This window comes from Miscanthus floridulus, chromosome 19 (genome assembly GCF_019320115.1).
Source record: "Miscanthus floridulus cultivar M001 chromosome 19, ASM1932011v1, whole genome shotgun sequence".
NCBI lineage: Eukaryota > Viridiplantae > Streptophyta > Magnoliopsida > Poales > Poaceae > Miscanthus > Miscanthus floridulus.
In genome coordinates, this window is record NC_089598.1 from 54,331,786 (window position 1) to 54,352,679 (window position 20,894).

General features: G+C 45.4%; 1 protein-coding gene across 1 annotated transcript in view; it reads right to left on the reverse strand.

The window, feature by feature from the left end:
• The window catches only part of LOC136526047 (proteasome activator subunit 4-like), a 37,675-nt gene extending 19,215 nt beyond the window's left edge, over positions 1 to 18,460 (reverse strand). The window contains exons 1-17 of the mRNA XM_066518834.1: positions 17,982 to 18,460; positions 16,175 to 16,277; positions 15,967 to 16,079; positions 15,767 to 15,889; positions 8,292 to 8,393; positions 8,034 to 8,199; positions 5,571 to 5,687; positions 2,480 to 2,547; positions 2,295 to 2,396; positions 1,987 to 2,203; positions 1,597 to 1,824; positions 1,390 to 1,517; positions 1,172 to 1,289; positions 858 to 1,073; positions 626 to 775; positions 437 to 513; positions 105 to 322 (exon numbers count right to left, since the gene is read on the reverse strand). Of these exons, the coding sequence (XP_066374931.1) occupies positions 105 to 322; positions 437 to 513; positions 626 to 775; positions 858 to 1,073; positions 1,172 to 1,289; positions 1,390 to 1,517; positions 1,597 to 1,824; positions 1,987 to 2,203; positions 2,295 to 2,396; positions 2,480 to 2,547; positions 5,571 to 5,687; positions 8,034 to 8,199; positions 8,292 to 8,393; positions 15,767 to 15,889; positions 15,967 to 16,079; positions 16,175 to 16,277; positions 17,982 to 18,142 (2,407 nt within the window). The 5' untranslated portion in view covers positions 18,143 to 18,460. The remainder of the gene's footprint in view (positions 1 to 104; positions 323 to 436; positions 514 to 625; positions 776 to 857; positions 1,074 to 1,171; positions 1,290 to 1,389; positions 1,518 to 1,596; positions 1,825 to 1,986; positions 2,204 to 2,294; positions 2,397 to 2,479; positions 2,548 to 5,570; positions 5,688 to 8,033; positions 8,200 to 8,291; positions 8,394 to 15,766; positions 15,890 to 15,966; positions 16,080 to 16,174; positions 16,278 to 17,981) is intronic.
• Positions 18,461 to 20,894: the final 2,434 nt, after the last annotated feature.

Here is a 20,894-nt window from a genome sequence, read left to right on the forward strand (position 1 = left end):
TAAGCATGTACTGTTTTTTTTTCTTTTGCACATATCACATTACAGGTGAGTAATAAAAAAATAGATGGCAAGGTCGTTTCCATGGCCAGAACTAGCATATCTACCTGTCTCAGAATGAACTTTTGTCTGACAAATAGTCAAAAGATCTTCTAAAGCTGACTGAAAATGAAATTGTAGTAATTCATTTGCAAAAGATAGTTCATCATGACTGGGATCATGCCACTTTGGAGGGAAATTAAGCATCTCAGCCTCCCTATCCTGATGAGCTTTCGAACATCCCCATGGTTCAATAATATTTCCAATAGGCTGACAATTGAATGGCCTATACAAACAGGATAATATATTGGTTGGTGGGTAAACATGTTATAGATTAAATAAAGAAAACATCAAATGTAAGTGTTTGAGAAAAAAAAAAGTGTACATGACGTAAACATACTTGTACTGATCAATTGGGTAATAAGAAACCAGATTTCCTAGCAGAGAGCGAAGGAGATGATCCCCAGCTCCATTAACCTAGCCATTCCAAGAGAAAAGGAAATTCGTCATCTAACATAGTATAATATATGATGGGGACATGGGGATACTAGCTTTTCGAATGTATGAAAAGATAAATGAAAAATATAACCTTCCATGAAGGGGCCTGGAACGCAGATGTTATTATGTGATTTAGTTCTTCCTTACAATTGAGTAACACAGGACCTGCACAACTGATGGATATGGCCAAAACCCTCAGATAGTAATCTATTGCTGTTTCCAGGGCAGGAGAAATTGCAGCCTGCATGTCATTAGATGCAAGTGGTTGTACGTATGGAATAGTTCAAGTAATACTGTAATAGACATTTTACATCTCAGCAAACCTTTGTAGATGCTTTGTCTGCAACTACTCTTCCTACATAACCAGTGATTGGAGTCCCCTCAAAGGATGACATGATAATCTCTAAGATTGGTTTTACAAGGTAGACTGAAGCCTCCTCAGGATATGAATGAACACAGGCACAACAAAGAAGCCCAACTTCTGAAGTAGCACCAGGGAGGATATTTGCATTAACGAACTTGGCAATTCTCTTCAGGGACTGTCAATTGCAAAAAAAAAAAAAAAAGGAAACACATTTGTGGCGGGAAATTCAAGTCTAGGGGCAAGAGTACCACATATTAACAAGAATGTAAATACCTGATTAAATAAGGGTTTTGATAACTTCCCTAGAAGAATTTCAAGCATGCAAAAGTAATATGGGCTGTCCTCAACAAGAAAAGTCCCTGACATGAATGAGCTTTGGTAACCCTCATTACTGCATATCCAAATGGGATGTCATTACAATGTTCTGACAAGTATTTGAAAAAGTAGGAGAAAAAAATCTCAGATGTGAGACTCTAGTGATCATTGCTTACATGGGACTGCTTGATTCCAGATTCTGAAGCACAGAAAATAGCCGGGAAAAGAACTCATCTAGCCAGTTCGATAGAGTAGTAGATTGGAGGAATATAGGCACGTCATCACTAACACCAACTGCAGCTAGCTATATACACCTTACGAGAGTTAGCAGAGTTACCGGAAACCAGAATTGCAGATGATAAGGTAAAAGAAAAAAAACTTACATTTGAAAATATAGAACCAATTAACTGCATTGTAGCGATCGTTTTAGGTGGATCATTGGCATCCATGCCAAGCAATGCATTTGAAAGGGAAGCAACAACAAGATCACTGAATGAATCAACAACACTGCTATCATCAGACTGAGATGAACATAAAGAACATAGAAGAAGTGCACGTCCAGAATATGCAACAGATGTGACAGCGTTCTTTAACTGATGGGTAGCTGTAGTCTGTTAGAAAACAATTCAAATCATTAGCTTGTTTCTGAATATCTTAAGTATGCTCTTGAAAAGAGCATACTAAATGAAAACTAAACAGATTGCAAGGCTCACATAGACCACAAAAATATCTATACAAAATGAAGGTCAGTGCATATTTCTAGTTAAACTTACTGTCTCTAAGGCTAGTTGGAAGTTTTTTGCAATAAACGGAAGCATGAGGGTTGGTTCAATATAAGACAGGAACGAAGTTGCAACGGAAACTGTTTCAGCAAGAGAACTATCCTTGCTGTACTGACCACGATCCAGTAATTTCAAGATAGCTTTGACAAAAACAGACCTTTCTTCCTTTCCCAGATAAGATTGATCATGGTCCTCAACTGCCATACCACTACAGTGTTTATGTTGAAACAGATGAGCTGCAGTCAATAAGATGATTTTTTTTTTCAAGCTGCACATCCAAGTGAAGATTGATCCCTTACAATTGTTCATGTTGAAGGCGTTCCTCAAAGTAAACAAGAAGATAATGCAGGAAACGTTCCAATGAGTAGGTCCAACGACCTCCATTTGACGGATGATAGAACCTAAAAACCAAAATTCCTCAGGTTAAAACAAAAAAAAAGGCCTCTGCAGCAAGCTCAAAGAAGACCATGATCAGAAGGCATACTGTTCCAAAAAATTAATGAGCTTCTCAAAATACTCAAATGCTAAACTTTTAGGCTTCAAAAGGTATACCTGCAAAAGGTAGAAATAAAAATGGGTGTGACTCTTTCTTGCTTTTAGTTGAACAAGTACAGCAAGGTGTAACATCTATATAAATATAAAGTAACATAAATATATCATCTCCATGTTTGATTTGCAAAGCATGTTTCAGTGAAGGTAAAAACTAGAGCTCTCCATTTAACCTTATCGTGAAACCTTTCCTTGCTGCCTCCGTATTAAAACCCAATGATCCTAAGCCAGCAAGCCTGGACCAGACATGCATCACTTTATTACTTCTCTCTCCGTGAGGCTATTCTTCACAAGCAGCACAACACCACAATCTTATCCCCTTCCTCATGCTCACGCACAAAAGTTCCAGACTGTCTTCCTCACCAAGTTCGCCACCGTAGAAGCCATACTGACCCTTTAGGGCCAGGGGGTTTGTGTTCCAGGTGAGTTCTTCTCCCTGCGATTATAGAAGCTGGAAGCAGGCCAGCTTGGAGGCAGGTGGGAGGCAAGGTGGCACTGCACCGCTGGCCGCAGTGGTATCGGCGGTGTCAGGGCGGAGGAATCTTGCCAGAGTGGTACGGGTAGAGCGGGATCGAGGGGTAGTGGTGGGGGTAGGGAGGCACCTCACTGCCGGCCGTGGGCAGTGCCGCATCAGTGGGGTAGGCAGTGCCAGCACTGGGGAGGCGCCGGAAGCCATGAGAGCACCTGGGGCATTGGGCGGTAGGTGGTGGTCAATGGGGATCCAAGGAGGAATGAAGATGATGCCACTCAAGTTCAATGTACCTAGACAGCCACTTGTGATTAACTTAAACAGATAGGTGTCTGGTTTTAGTCATGTCCTTATATTAATATATATGACAGTAAAAGTTTTATCAATAGAGTGTACACTATACAAAACCTTTACAGGCGACTGAATAAGTGATCCTAATTAAATGCCATTACTTATACATATATTCTTCCCATACCAAGGCTGTTATGAACCTTAGTTCATATCGGGGATAAGGAGGATAACCATTGCCAAGAGGAAGGCCAGGCAAACTCGGCGTGGAGGAAGACTAGAATATTTGGGGGTAACTAGATTGCTTGTTGTTCATTGCTTGATTCCTCATAAGCTGATTACAGGGGTATAAATAGAGCTGACCAGCCTCTAGGCGCCCAGCCTCTAGCTCCTCGTTTCTCTCCCCATCAATAACTCTAATCTCTCATTAACTCTAATCTCTTCCCCAGACTTCTAATTGCCATTAACTACAGCCGGCACCCCCTTGGATACCGCCTTGGCTGCGTCTCGAGCCCGGGAATGCCTTTGGTACTGGCGCCCACATCACATCACTCCCCCCCCCCCCCCCCCCCTGACGAGCAGCTCGTCCTCGAGCTGGAAGCTTGGATAGCGGTCGATGAAGCTGTCGACGTCCTCCTGGATCCCATGGGAAGAGCCCAAAAGCTAGCTTCAGGATGTAGCGATCAACCAGTACGCCGGGCCTGTCCAGCAACACCAAAACAGGTGACAACAGAGGAGACGGCTGGTGTTGGTGGCGGTGTCATATCCAACTCATCAAGCCTGGAGAATTTTGGTGAACATCTGCCGCTTGTTGGCACAACCATACCCGTCGTGAGCGCTAGCTGGAGAGTGTGTGTTGCGGCGACACCTAATGATGCGGTGGATGGGATCGTTGAAGGCGCAGCAGGGTTGATCGTTGCCCGCATCTTCCTTGTGGTGTGCCTTACCAGGAACCCTCGCGCTGCCGCCTGTAGCCGCACCGCTGCTTGGAGTTCATGCTCTGACCTCTCCATGTGAGCACGGTAGCGGTTGAACATCACAACGAAGTGATCCATCTCCTCTGCGAGACGGCGAGTCCCCTCAATGAGGGCAGTGATTGGCAAATCACATGATGGTGATGGATGACCGACAGCAGAAGCCATAGGAAAGGATCCCTAACTCATGATATGGAGGCGGTGGAAGTCATTGCTGAGGCTGGGGCGGATGGCGTGGTGGCTGCTGGTTTGGCGGCGGAGCAGAGGTGGAAGAGGAGCGCCTGGAAGCTGATACCAGATGTTATGAACCTTAGTTCATATCGGGGATAGAGAGGATAACCATTGCCAAGAGGAAGGCCGGGCAAAGTCGGCGTGGAGGGAGACTAGAATATTTCGGGGTAACTAGATTGTTTGTTGTTCATTGCTTGATTCCTCATAAGCTGATTACAGGGGTACAAATAGAGCTGCCCAGCCTCTAGGCGCCCAGCCTCTAGCTCCTCGTTTCTCTCCCCATTAATAACTCTAATCTCTCATTAACTCTAATCTCTTCCCTTGCCGTTAACTACAGCCGGCATCCCCTTGGATACCACCCTGGCTGCGTCTCGAGCCCTGGAATGCCTTTGGTACTGGCGCCCACATCACATCATCAGAGATTCAGAGGCGAAAGTACACAAGTACTCCCTCCATTCCAAATTATAAGTTGTTCTGGCTTTTTTTAAGTACACAGTTTTTGTTATGCACCTAGATAATGTCTAGATACACAGTACTCCCTCCGTTCAAATTATAAGATATTTTGGCTTTTTTAGATACATAGTTTTTACTATGCACACTAAAAGCAATGTACTGTATCTAGATAAGCCAAAACGTCTTATAATTTGGAACGGAGGGAATAAAAGCTATGTATCTAGAAAAGTCAGAGCGACTTATAATTTGGAATGGAGGGTGTTGTTAGGTTTCATGCACCAACCAAGTGAACCCAAAAGCTTAAGCGATTGGGAAGAGGTGGGCAATCCACTAATACTTCACAACACTCCCACTCACGTGCAGCCAGAACAAGGCGCAAACGTGGAAATAAAGAAGGGAGCGGAGGACTTTAAAGATGCCTCTACCAGGACTCGAACTCGAGACCTCTGGCTTTGATACCATGTTAGGTTTCATGCACCAACCAAGTGAATCCAAAAGCTTAAGCGATTGGGAAGAGGTGGGCAATCCACTAGTACTTCACAACAGGTGTAACTTTCATAAGCCAGTCAGATTGAAAATAAATAAAAGCTGAAAGGATGTCAATAACTTACGACAGACTTTGCAATTGCCTTGGAAAGTGTTCTAGTCTTACTGGAAAATAAAAATCTTGTGTTCCCAGGAACCTCCACTGGAAAGGGGTATGAACCATTCCCACTTGATATAGGAACCTAGAAATAGACAAAGAAATATGTAAATGAATTGGCAAAAAAATAATACAACTTTCTGCACAATTGTAAATATTTACCATTTACTCCATTCCAAATTATAAGTTCTGGCTTTTCTACATACACAACTTCTATTATGTATCTAGCCATAACCTATATCTAAGTGCATAGCAAAACAATGTACCTAGAAAAGTCAGAACGACTTATAATTTGGAACAGAGGGAGTACCAAATAATTGTATTTCAAATACACCAAATGAATATCATAATAACATGCAGATTTCTTGTTTAAATATAGATTATTCACCAAGAAATGCACATGCAAATATCCTTTATGAATTATGATTAGTTTGACATAGTCAGAAACAGTGGACAAATATTTTGGAAAATTTTATAGATCCAAGAAAGCATTTTATAAACCACGATTGTTTCAAGTAACAAATTGTAGTGCTGATATTAGCTAAAAGATGCAGTTGGACATTGCGGTTATCTTTAGCTCTCTCGCAAATGCTTTATTCTATAGTGGTCCACTACAAGCGTGTTTGGATTGACGGTCCGACCAATGCGGAATGATCTGAACCTAGCTCCAGACCTGATCAACTTGTTTGGTTTACGTCATAGATCGAACTCGTCCGTCACCAAGCCGTCCTCCTCAGCCTTCTTCGTGAGCGTATTTTTCGGAATGGGTTGGTTCCTCGAAAAACCATGGGACGACGCATTCTGCATAGCATGGGCCCATGACGGATCAATTGACTCCGGACGGGGCCATACCGCAATCCAAACAGGCTGTACATGAACCAGTAGCATCACTGCAGCAGAACATTCTTAAAGCATGTTTTCTAGGGAATGGTCCTAACATATCCTTAATAACTTATAGCATTTCTTAAATCCTCTTAAGGCCTCTTTGAAACAAATTCCAAAAATGCAGTATGACGAAAACACAGATTTTGGCTGCAATGCGTCAAATGCAAAGCACATGAAAATTGCAGGAATGACCATTTTGATACACAAAAAGAATTATTCTATGACATTCGACCTCATGTCAAAAGGCCTCCAAAATTCATATGAAACTATCCACTCGTTTTCAGGGGATATAACCTTAATTTCAAAATCATAATTGATATTAACACGCATTGTTCTGATGTCATCTTGGATCTTTGAACATTAAATTGATAACTTTATAGTATGGGCTTTGATTCAAGTTAATGTCAACTATCAATAATAGAAACACCCTGTCATTACAATTCCACTACCCTTTATCTAAACCCTTAGTACTGTGCGTGAGCCGTAAAATTTGGATGGAAAAAAACAAGCAAATTTTAAGAATATCAAACTAGTACCTGCTTCATTTTTATAGAATAAAAAAAAATAATACTATCCTTAAGAAAATTTAGCAATCAAAAAAAGAAAACAGTTGTGTAGCAAGACATGTAAGGTTTTATGCAAATTATTGTCCACTCTGACTTTCATCAAGCAGCCAAGATGACTACCAACTACTAGTATGTAGCAATGTTTCAAATAGCCGGATATAGCGTCCGCTATAGCTAGATTTAGCGGATTAGCAAGGCCGGCGCTAGGAGAGTTCCCTTTTAGCGCTAACTGATCTTGAACGCTAATAGCGGCAATTAGTACGCTAAAAACGCTAAACGGGGTTGATATAGTGCCGCTAAGCAGTTCCTGGCGGACTCGTGGGCTGAAATCAGAGTGGGCTTCCTATATTTTTCATCAGCAGAGGGCCCAAAACAGCAGTGGTGGCCCAAAATGTCACTTTAACCCTACCAATTCCCTAATCTCATTCATCCTCTCGACCTGTCCTCTGGAAAGAGCTACGGCGGCGGCGGCGTTCCCTGAAGAAGACGGAAGACCAGAGCCGCCGACTGCAGCGATGTGTTGGTGCCACTACAGCCATCTCGCCCTGGCACAGCGGCGACGTGCAGGCCTCCTCGCAGCCACAGCAGCCACGCAGCCGCTGGTTTTGGCGTGCCCAGTGCGACAAGCAGTCCCTCGACGGCAGCACTCGACACCCTGTAGGCTGTACCAATAGGAGCAACAAGGAAGCAAGTTCTTCTCTTCACAGTAGTCCTCTATTCTTGTATTCTGTTGCTTCTTTCACTGATTTGTGACATATTTTACAAAACCGCTAAATGAATTAGCGAATGCTATATCCGGCTATAGTGTTTGTAGCATCTGGAGAAACTTGCCGCTAACTGCCTTAGCCGGCGCTTTTAAACATTGGTATGTAGGCATAAACCTGAAAGTGCTTACATACCTCAAACATGACTTTCATCAAGCAGCCAAGATGACTACCAACTACTAGTATGTAGGCATAAACCTGAAAGTGCTTACATACCTCAAACATGTTCAAGTATCTTGTGAATAACAAGGACAGAAAAGCATCCCAGTTAACCGATCTGGAATTTTTTATACAGCGTGCTATGATGGAAGCCCATTGGATGTCCCAGAAGTTACAATTTGTGACAGAATCCCATATGTCAAGACAATTTTTAATCCAATCACTGCAACAGGGCAAAATCAGTTGAAAGAGAAAGTAAGACGACGTTCAGCTACAGAAGAGAGAAGGGTGCTTATCAATCCAATATGTAATTACATTGTAAAGTGATCCTGATTCCTCGAGTTCGCTGGAAGGAACAGCCTGAGAAATCCAACACCTTCAAACGCTGAGTTATGCCATGGATTTTCCAGCAAGGGCCTGTAGTTTCAGTACAGTAAAAGGTAAGGTACTTCAATGTTGGCAGTATATTGTCAAGCAATTTCCAATTATAATCTGTTCTGATTTTCTGTGTTATTTTTCAAAATGATCAAATGTTAACAATAATAATGGCGTGGAAAGAACAATAATGATATTATCAATACAACTACTTGCTGTTATGAACTTATGATCTTTCGTATGAGGTTGTGTGTGGGTGGGTAGTTGCGTAGTGGTGGGGAGGACCAAGAACACAATGCTTTAGAGCTACCAAGACCTGCGCAAGTTTTGTGGTTGAGTTTCTATTCCACACATGTTAGCACTTGACAGTCCATAATTTTGAAAATTATCCTGCGGGTACCACAAACTTGCATGGATACGACAGTTCCTAAAATTGAACGATAGTCTAGAAGGTCCTAAACATGCATACAATTGCCAGTGAAGCCCCTAAACTTGTCAACATTAAGCTAGCCTGTCACCTTGTTTAAATGAACTAATGCTCCAGAAGATAAGAAACGAGACATTGAAAAGATGGAATTAGCACATAAGACATGTATGTCCAATCTATCACGTTTTTCACTGTCGCTATGTTTCATTGCAAAAATTAAACCCATAATGTTATTCCATGTACCTTAGGGACCATTTGGAAGCACTCCCAGCTCTAGATTCTCCGTGAGAATCACCCCTAGACAGCCAAACAGGTAAAACACTACTCCCTCTGTCCCTAAATATTTGTCGTTTTTGGTTTTTGTGCCATAAGTTTGACTAGATTTATAGAAAATACGTACAGCATTTGTATCTCCAAATAAATTTGTTATGAAAATAGATTCAACTATCTATCTAATGGTATTAATTATGTGTTATAAATGTTAATAATTTTTTATATAAAATTAGTTAAAGTTATTTAGGGACGGAGGGAGTACTAGATTCTGGCAGAGATCTGAGAAAGACTCGCTTCTCCATTTACACTGCGAGCTGGGAGCTAAAAGAACGCACCCCACTGCTCCTCATTCAATCCCCACAAGAATCACTTCCCACCTGCTCCATACCAAACATCCACCTCCCTTCGCTGATGTTCAAATTCTATCACCAAACTGTTGGCGAATTGGGGCTGCCAGAGGGCAGCTTGGCCAGCAGGCCGCTTGGATTGTATTGAATTGCAATAATAACTTGGATACAAAAGATGCTAACCACTGCATATATATAAGCAAGTGGTGTACTTACTCCTTAGCATATTCTAACTGCATAAAGCAGATGCTATGATTCCTACTTGGTTGCCAAGGCACCATGATCAACTTGGTTGCCAAGGAAACAGAAAAAAAAAAAAAAAAAAACATGACAGTGAATAGTAAATAGCTATAGTAGGTAACTGGAAAAACAAGAACACTAGGCTAACTACTGACAATTCTCCCCTTTAGCCTTGTGGTCCTTGGAAGTGATGTGCTTGAGCCCAATTCTTCCCCTCATCTCTTCAAATTTTGATCTTCCAAGAGACTTGGTTAGAATATCAGCCAGCTGATCAGTGGTGGATATGTGATCAGCCCTGATACTTCCATCTTCCAAGAAGTTTCTGATGAAATGATACTTGATTCTGATGTGTTTACTGCGCTCATGAAAGACTGGATTCTTGGCTAGAGCAAGTGCAGACTTGCTATCAACCTTCAGTTCGACCACTTCCACATTCCTTCCAAGGAGGTCTGCCAGCAGCCTGGATAGCCAAATAGCTTGTGTTGCAGCTGTGGTAGTGGCAATGTACTCAGCTTCACAACTAGATAGAGCCACCACCTTCTGCTTCATTGACTGCCAACATACAAGATTGCTTCCCAGAAAGAACAGAGTGCCACTAGTGCTCTTGCTGGTGTCAATATCCCCATCCAAGTCACTATCGCAGTACCCAACAAACCTTGCTCTCCCTGGAGCCTTAGTGTAGTGAAGGCCAAACTCCAGAGTACCATCCACATATCTCAGGATGCGCTTGATGGCAGCTTGGTGCTCTGCGGTCGGCCTCTCCATGAATCAACTGACAAAGCCTACTGAGAAGGCTAAGTCAGGTCTTGTGTGGACCAAGTAGCGTAGGCTGCCCACCAATCTTCTGTATTGGGTAGGATCAACTTCTGCAGTCGTGCTCTGCCTGCTCAACCTCAGCCGCTCCTCCATTGGTGTATGGGCAGGGTTGCAGGCATCCATACCTCCTAGCTCAAGGATCCTCTTGGCATAATGGGTTTGCCTCAGAGTGATCCAGCTGAATCTTGGTGTACTTCGACCCCCAGGTAGAAGGACAGGAGGCCGAGGTCGCTCATGTCGAAGACCACCTTCATCTGAGCCTTGAAACCTTCTATGGCTTGAGCGCTGGCACCGGTGATGATCAAGTCGTCAACATAGACGCCGATCAGCAGCAGCTCCTCCCCTGTTCCTCGCCTGTACATCGCAGCTTCATGGTCGCTTTGCTGGAAACCCATCTCCTTGAGGGTGGCGTCCAGCTTGGCATTCCAAGCTCGCGGAGCCTGCCGTAGGCCATACAAAGCCTTGCACAAACGGTACACCATCTTCTCCTTCCCGGCAACGGTGAAGCCAGGCGGCTGCTTCACGTACGCCTCCTCCTTGAGGTCGCCGTTGAGGAAGGCTAATTTGACGTCCATGTGGTGGACACGCCATCCTTCTTGGGCCGCCAGCGCGAGGACTCGAACTGATTCCATGCGCGCCACGGGAGCAAACGCGTCGTCGAAGTCGATCCCTTCCTGCTGGACGAAACCCCGCGCCACCAAACGCGCCTTGTACTTGGTCACTGCGCCCCGCTCGTCCTTCTTGAGCTTGTAGACCCACTTCAGAGTGATGGGCCGGTGACCGGGAGGAAGCTCCACAAGCTCCCACGTGTGGTTCTGCTCAACCGCCTTGATCTCCTGCTCCATGGCGGCCTGCCAGGCAGGATCGCCTTCAGCCTTCGCGAAGCTGGCCGGCTCACCGGCGTGCGTGAGATGAAGCTCGGCGAAGAGACGTGAAGCCGGCGGCGGTGTGGGCGCGTCCCCAACGATGTTGGGCATGGTACGGTACTGCAGCTGCTCGCCGTCGTAGGAGGCGTCAAGGCGATCGTCGTCGTCCTCGAACGGTGACGCGAACTCAACTTTGTTCGCCTGCTCGATCTCCGCTGCTGGTGAAGCAGAGGAGGCCGGTGGATCGTGCTCCCCTGGAGCTGGTGACGGCGTGCGCGGCGGAGCTCCGTCTGCATCGACTCCCCAGAACTCGATGTCGAAGTCGCTGAAGGCGGAAACAGACGTCCCGGCGGCCGAATTGGATCAATCCCAGCAGCGCCCTTCATTAAACACCACGTCGCGGCTCACCTTTACACGTCCTGTCGCCGGATCGAGGACCCGGTAGGCCTTGGCGCCCTCTGCGTAGCCGATGAAGACCCTAGCCTTGCCGCGGCCGTCGAGCTTGCGCAGCTGCCCGAACTCCCTTGTGTAGGCGACGCAGCCGAATGTGCGTAGATAGCTCACCGCCGGCGCTCGTCCGTGCCAGGCCTCATAGGGGGTCTTGCCTTGCAAGCTTCTCGTCGGCGCGCGGTTGAGCAGATGCACCGCCGTCATCACTGCCTCCCCCCAGAATTTGGCCGGCATGGACCTCTGCTTCAAGAGCGCGCGTGCGGTCGCCACGACCGTCTGATTGCGCCGCTCCACCACACCGTTCTGCTGCGGTGAGTGTGGTGCAGAGTAGTGCCGCTTGACTCCTTCGGCGGCAAAGTACTGCGCCAGCTCGCCGACGGTGAACTCTCCTCCATTGTCGGTCCGCAGCACCTTGAGCTCACGGCCAGTCTCCTCTGCTTCGGCCTTCACCCGCTTCACGGCATCCGCAGCAGCATCCTTGGTCGGCAGAAGCACCGTCCACATGAAGCGGGTGCGTCGTCCACCATCAGCAAGAAGTAGCGGCGCCCTCCTGGCGTCGCCGGCGTCACCGACCCGCACAAGTCGCCGTGAACGAGGTCCAGGGGCGCCTACGCGCGGTACTGCGCCTGCTGCGGAAACGGCTTGCGGCGGAGCTTGGTGGTGACGCAGGTGTCGCAGACTTGCTCCGCATGCTTGATCACCGGCATCCCCCTCACCATCTCCTGCTTGCCGAGCTGGTGCAGCGCCTCGAAGCTGAGGTGCCCGTAGCGCTCATGCCACCTCCATGACTCGTCCTCCTTCCTGGCGGCAAGACACACCGGCTGCGCGGCCTCCAAGTGCAGGATGTACAGCCGACTGGGCCTACGATGTACCTTGGCGAGAAGACGACCACGCCAGTCCCAGATTCGGAGCACTCCATGTTCAATCTCCACTCTGGAGCCTCCTTCGTCGAGCTGCCCCAAACTCATGATCGAGTTCCGAAGCGCTGGGATGTAGAAGACGCCATGGAGGACGCGCTGCTCCCCGTTCTTGGCCTGGAAGACGATGGAGCCGGTCCCCTTGATCTCCACTCGAGACGAGTCGCCGAAACACACCGTGCCGCGCGCCGTGGTGTCAAGCTCGGCGAAGAGCTCCCGGCGGCCGATCATGTGATGCATGGCCCCACTGTCAAGGTACCAGCCGTCGATCGCCTCCTCGTTGGCGCTGGTGTTGAGGAAGACACGCGCACGCGGCTCGTTGATGTCGAGGGAGGCCGTGGCCTTGGAGCAGACGGCTTCGGTCTTCTCGTCGAGCTCGAGGAAGCCGTGGGCGAGGAACAGAGCACCATCATCGTCCTCCGCCTCTGCGACGTGCGCAGCACCGCCACGCCCACCACCGCGCCGTCCACCTCGATCACCTCCAACGCGGTTGCCTCCTCCGCGTTGGTTGCCACCGCCGCCGCCGCGGTCACCACCACCACGGCGCGGCTGGCGGCAGTCGCGCGCCCAGTGGCCGCGATCACCACAGTTGAGGCAGGTGTCGTCGTCCGCCCCGCGATCGTCGCCACCGCCTCTATCTCCTCCGCCGCGATTGCCCTTCCCGCGCTGCTTCTTGCTGCCGCGTGGATGACGTCGCGGTTCCTTGCCTAACGCGGAAGCGGCAGCCTCCTTCTCCTTGGCACGCCACTGCTCCCTTGTCAGCAGCAGACCACCGATGGCGGCCGGTTCCGCGGCCAGCGCCTCCATGTCGTCCACCGTCTTCAAGCGCCCAGACACCTCCTCGATGGTGAGGTCCTGGAAGTCGAGAAGCGTCTCGATGGCGATCCGGAGCTGGGCGTACTTCGGCGGCACAGCGCGCAGGAGCCTCTCCACCGCACGCTCTTCATCGATGTCATTGTCGCCGTGGAGAAGAAGCTGCTGCTTCAGGGCCATCAGGCGAAGGGTGAAGTCCTCGATCTGCTCACCCGAACGGAAAGCGAGCTTCTCCCAGTCGTTGTGGAGTCGCTGGAGCGTGGCGCGGCGCACTCGATCGACGCCGATCCGCGCGGCGGCGATGGAGTCCCAGGCCTCCTTGGCCGATCCCTTCTCGGACAGCGGCATCTGCATCTCCTGCGGTACGGCGGCGATGATCGCCTCAACCGTGCGCCTGTCCTCATGGTACGGCAGGTCCTGGTACTCGATCGCGTCCTAGAGTTGCCGCGCCTGGAGCTTCAGCTTCATGATCGAGGCCCACTCATGGTAATTGGACTTGGTGAGCATAGGCCAGGTGGAGCTCGAGCCAGAATCCTTGTACACGGTCTGGATCACCGGCGAGCGGCCCCTGGCCCGTCCGCGGCGGCGATCCTGATCCCGATCGGGCGACCGCGTCTGCCTGCGCTAGCGCTTCGGGCTCCTCCGCGGAGGCGGGCGGCGATCGCGCAGCGGATCCTCCTCCACCAACTCTCGACGCAGAGCCGCGGCCGTGGCGGCCGCGTTCTGAGCTGCTGCTGCGGCGGCCTGCTGCGCCTGCGCGGCTGCGGCCTCTGCCGCGGCCAGACGCTGCGCACGCTGCTCGTCGGCGGCGGCGGCGACTACTGCTCTCTCTGCGGAGGTGGCCATGGCTCTCCCTCTCTCTCAACCCTGGTCTCTGATACCAATTGTTGGCGAATTGGGGCTGACAGAGGGCAACTTGGCCAGCAGGCCGCTTGGATTGTATTGAATTGCAATAATAACTTGGATACAAAAGATGCTAACCACTGCATATATATAAGCAAGTGGTGTACCTACTCCTTAGCATATTCTAACTGCATAAAGCAGATGCTATGATTCCTACTTGGTTGCCAAGGCACCATGATCAACTTGGTTGCCAAGGAAACAGAAAAAAAAACATGACAGTGAATAGTAAATAGCTATAGTAGGTAACTGGAAAAACAAGAACACTAGGCTAACTACTGACAAAACAACCAACTAGCCATATGTAGCATTTCAGTTGTTTTCACCATTTACACTACCAAATGGCCCCTCATTGCACTGCACTAGATAAGCTTACAATGAAGAATAAAATAGTGATCCAGGTGCCACAGTTTGAGGGATTTTTATATTCATTCACATATTTATTGCTTCTATATGCCTAAAATACATGTGAAAACCAACATGTGCTACATCATCACTCATCAGAGCCATGTCAGCTAAAACCATTAGTCAATGAATTAAATGGTTAACTTGCCTAATGTAGAGAAGTAGAGGAACACAAGTGTCATGCCTAGGAAAGTTCAAGGACCCGCAAGAATTTAGATACAAATGCAAATTTACATTCTGTCTAGGGAATTCTTGTGCAGCTCACACCAAAAGGAGCATAACACTCTTTTATGGTTAGCAAATTATAGCAAAATCTTTCTGGTGGATCCTTTTTCTTTGATACTCCCTCCGTCCAAGAAGAATTCAATTCTAGCTACAATGCTAAAGTAAAACCATCTTCAACTTGACCATTTTTTTACAAAATCGCACTAATATTTATGATGTCAAGTAGGTATTGTTAGATCCATCATGGAATATATTTTCATAGTATACCTATTTGGAATCATAACTGATGATACTACTTTCTATATACAGAGTCAAACTTAAAATAGTTTTGACTGGCTTAGACCAGATCTAGAATTGCATTCTTTTTTAGACAGATGTTTATATGATTAGCACCAGAAGGAAAAACTTGGACTTACGGGGTTTGACACCAATGCTAAGTACCGCGGGAGTACTTAAAGATGATTGTGATGGGCTTTTACATATTGTACTACAGGTAATTAGATACCTTTGTTATCACAAACCTTGTTTGTATTGGCTACTTACTCAAATAGAAGTCAAATGAATACATGTGAAGCATATCCTTTGTGACTCTATCTGGCCAAACAGACAAACACTATATGGGCTTATGGAGGGTGGACAACACAGGTTATTAAAAGAAATAATAAACCAGCAAAGCAGTTAGAAAAGCATGAATAAGATGGAATGTAAGTAAAGATTCGTGCTGAATATGTCAAACCTGAATTCTGACCAAATTTCAGCAGCCACACCTTCAGGAAAGAAATTCCTGGATGCACGCACTAAAGAGGTGACAGTCTCAAAGTGTTGCTTCCTTACTTCCCAGCCCTCAGGTCCCATGTTTCTGAAAGCGACATGACATTCACTTAGCCTTCTGTCATTTTCTTCATTGTCGGAAATGGGTATAATGTCACATTTTACCTCTTGAAATGAGTCCTTATCAACGTATCATAAAGTGGTCTCCATTGCACATCAAGTGAAAGCCTCTTCCCATGCTTTCTTAGAAGCCTGATGAGCAGACCTCCCCACTTAATCTGATTATCATTCATTTACCAAGAAAAGAATATATCACCAAAGACCAAACAGATCTGAACTATCCATGTACAAATCATTAACTACTGAGCATTACCTGGACAACAAACTTGTTATGCGATGCATGAAATATCTCCAGTCCAAGCTTAACAACAGCCTGTACATCCTCAGGAGCAATGTCACTCTTCGCCTTAATAAAACTAAATACATTGAAAAAGAACACTGACATTAATAACCCCAAACTCTAGAAACCACATTATTACAAAGTATTTTAAGTCTACATATGTAAATGTTTGCAAACAATCCCCTAAATCATTTAGAAATGACTTAATTATGGTTTCAGTTGTCTGCATCCCTTTGAATCAGATCCATCAATCGCTCATGTGAATCTGAGTTCTTTTTGTTAGAACCCAAAGAGGGGTTCGCGTAAGATACTTAGTACATCAAAAAAAATTAACCAATCAATTATCAGAAATTCAAGAGAGTTTTTCAAAAAAAAAACACTCAAAGCATTGTTGCAAAATGTAGTAAACAAATCTGATCAAGAAACCGCAACTGAAAAGGTGGAAAGTCATAATGTGCTATTTTGGGTGTATTTCCATCTTTAAATCCAATGTTCTTTTTTGAGTTTTTCTTAATGCTGAACGTTCAGAACGCCCTTAGGCACCTTCTCTAATTCCAGCAAACAATGCCACAGGAAGAAGCAATCGATTGTCTGTGCGACATGCATGATGTACCTACTGACTCCATCTCCATGCAGCCAACTTCTGACTGTATGCAGTGCCTTGACAGATATGCCTGCTGCCAGGTCACTTGAATTGTGCCGCTGCCACTCTCACTATCATACAATTTCAATCAAGGAACAATGCACAAGTCTTCCCACTCTAAAGCATCACCACCAACATTGCTTTCACTAGGAGTGGAGGTCTCTGCTCAGTTGCTCAAAAGCAGATAGCAGAAGAGGTAGCCAAATCAGAAATACAAGTATTTGTCTATTTGGATAACATGCCATAGACTTCTGGGTCTGTGCTAAGCATGTTTCGACTTAATTCTGAATTGTGGCGATTTTCAGCTATAGATGGAGTCACTGGGTACAGATATAAGCTTTTGCAATAGAATCATAGAGCTGAATCATGTTCAGTAGGATTGGAGAAGGAACCAGGATGTTCTGATCAGTTCACGTTTTGTCAGCGGGAAAGTTGGGTGAAATAGCAAAAATACAGCGAAAGAGGCATATTATCATTTTTGTAATGGCATTTTACTGATGAAACTATTCAGAGTGGCATTTTATACAAAAGCACAATCGATTGCATGGCATTTGCATTCAGCAAACACAGTTGTGCATTTGACAGTATAACATTTTATGAAAAAAAAAATCCCAGAATCCAATTGTATTCAGCAAACATACAGCTGCGCATTTGACAGTATAGTAAATCTAAGGACAGTTAAGCATACTTCTAATAATCTAAATAACACCTCAAAATAAGCAGTTCTCTGGAATTACTCATTTGCAATGTGATCCGTAGTTCGGAAAATTCGGCAGAGAACCGGAGTACAAAACAGAACGAAAAAGTGCTTGCAGAATACCTAAATTTGAAATTGCACACCAAAAGAACACGGACACTAGGAAGTTGAGATAGTTATTGCCGCAACTCAAATTCCCCTACTCAAACACAATCGCATCAAGCAAAAACCAGCACTCAGACCGACATTGACAACGCTAAAAGCGAAATCCGCTACTCGATAAACCGGATCGCTAAGTCAAGTTAGGCAACAGCAGTCGAGGCAGCAGCAATCGAGCAGCAGGCCGTGGCCCACACGAACCAGTAGACCAAAGCATAAACGAGACCTCAAATCAAAGCAATCGAACCGCAGAAGGGATGAGAGTTCGAGGGAGAAATTACAGCTCGAACACGGAGATCCACTTGAGTGTAGCGTAGGCGGAGTCGGGGTCCCCGGGCAGCCACGCGTCCGCTGCGGTCCGCACAGCGCCCGCAAACGCAGCTGCCTCCCCACGCGCCGCGGTCGCCACCGGTGGCGGCAGCCACGCGTTGTAGAGGTGCATCCTCCAATCCTCCTTCGTACCCCCTCTCGCACTGCCGCCGCCGCAGTGGATGCCCTCTCTGAGTTCTGAGCTCCGCGGGTCGAGCCAAGGCGAAAATGGATGGGCGGTGGTAGGTTTTGGGGGTTTAGTTGGGGAGGCAGGCTTGGGATACGCGGGGTACTTATAGGTGGCCGCTTTCTTTCTTCGCCTCCAAGACGAGGGGTGCCGCCGTGGAGACGACGACGACGACCCGAGGGAAGGAGACCTAGAGCTGGGGCGGCCGGTGCTCCACACGACCACGCCGGTGCGGTTATCGCTGACGCACGGCCTCGTCTGGGACGGGGGTACGGGGGGCGGGGGAGAGGGAGGGGGAGAGCTGGTCTCGGTGCACGGTGGACTGGGGAGTGTGAGGCTGACAAAACGGTTACTCTTGAGCCTGGAGCCGTACGGATCACGAGGTTATCTGATTCTTTGGAAGTGACGACGATCCATGTGCCCGAGCAGACTCAGGGGTGTTTGTGGCTAAAATTAATGTCACATTGAATGTTTATATTAATAAAGAGTATTAATATATAGATTAATTACAAAACCAATTATATAGATGGAGGCTAATCTGTGAGACGATTTTTTTAAGCCTAATTAATCTGTCATTAGCACATGTTTACTGTAGAACCACGTTGTCAAATCATAGACTAATTAGGCTTAAAAGATTCGTCTCGCAAATTAGTCGCAAGTTGTGTAATTAGTTTCGTAATTAGTCTATATTTAATACTCCATGCATGTGTCTAAATATTCGATGTGATAGAAATTTTAGGAGTGCCCGTAGAAACCAAATAGGACCTCAGGCCATGTGCCGCTATGGATCCAGGCCGTTGAAGATAGGCGTTGACATGCCGTTAATAATGCCGTTAAATCACGCCTCGTATAAATTTAGGGCGAAAAATTTTAGAATATCACATCGGATATCGCATGAGATGTCGCATGGGATATTTGATACTAATAAAAAAAAGTAAATTATGGAATCCGTCAGAAATCCACGAGACAAATTTATTAAGTTTAATTAATCCATCGTTATCACTTGTGTTACTGTAGCACCACGCTGTCAAATCATGAACTAATTAGTCTTAAAAGATTCGTCTTGTAAATTAGTCACAAACTGTGTAATTAATTATTTTTTTAGTCTATATTTAATACTACATGTATGTGTCAAACATTCAATACGAAGTAAACTTTAGAGAGGACTAAACAAGGCCTCAGATAAGTTAAATTAATTATGAATAATTTTGGTTTGAATGGAATTTTAACAAATTTTGGTCTGAACGGAATTTTAACCATTTAGTACAAGTCAACTAGAATCGATTAACGGCAAATATATATTATATTTCTACTGGAGATAACGGAACAACACAAACAATTTGCATAGGAAACCACCAAACGAGGAATATGACAACAAATAAAATAAAAACAAAAATAATTAAGAGTGCTTCTAACAAATAGAATCTTTACGTAGGAAACCACCAAACAAGGAATGTGTCAACAATTAAGATAGAAACAAAAATAATTAAGAATCCATTTAACGAGTAAAATCTCATAGGAATACATTTAAATAGGAATAGAAATTCAGTTAAATCAATTAATTTCAGTTAAATTTTGATTAAGTCAGCGGGAATAGATCACTAAAATTTTGATTGAGTCACTTAAATACCAAATAAGTCAACGGGAATAGATCACTAAAGTTTTGATTAATCCAACTTTTGATTAATCATTTTTTATGATTTTGTGTCCACCCCAATGTGGATATGCCAATGATGTACGGATCGCAACATTATTGTTAAAATCCTCTCAACTAACTTATGTTTGAACTTGATGGTTGATGAGAAACATTTTTTTCTAATTTCGGCCCTTTTAAGAACAAGAACTTGGTTTTCTTTGCATCTCTTATAGATGCACTTAGATGCAGCTTGAGTATTTTTTTATTATATCGTTGCTGTGCTCTAAACAATTTAATGAATGTGTATCTTTTCAAAAAAAAAAGAATAAGGTTCCCTTTACAACTATCTCTTCATTTCCCTTTATTTTGGTATGAAATGAATTTCTCTCCTCACCTAGATTCATAAATGGCCCTGCAGTGGTGTCTTCTCGTAGGAGAATCATATGCCTTGATGGAATGGCAATGCACATGGCTAAATAAATTCACATGAAGTAGTAGTACAAAATTTCGTCATAGGTGGAATTTTATATTGCATCCGCCGCTAGGTATATTGAAGTGCAAATCCTACTAGAGGACATGTCTTGTGTGATGCTCATGAGCCTCAGGATGCAGAGTGTAACACCCTCGGTGTTATACTGTATAGTCTTTTACTAAAACACTGCATGTGCATCATGTTTATATGATAATGTATAAATTATAGAGTGTAAATCAATTCCTGTCACTCGAAACGTTCATGGAAAACATGAAACGAATGTTATATTTCATGTTGCGTGGTATCATTTAGGGTTCTAACGAATTTTTACTGAATGAAAATGCTATAGAACGCATATACGAAACTTTAATAAAGTTTGTAGTATAAACTTCGTAGGTGACGATGAAATACTTGCGATCGAGAAATGAATTCCCTAGCTAGCATGGTTGGTAGCTTAAAAATCGAAGTTGACGCGAATCCGAGCAAAAACTTAGTCAATTTTCGTAAGTCGGAAGATGGTTCGATGAAGCTAAGTTCAATAATTTTTGTAGGAGATTTAGGTTAAGTAACGGTGCAGTATTAGGGCTTGT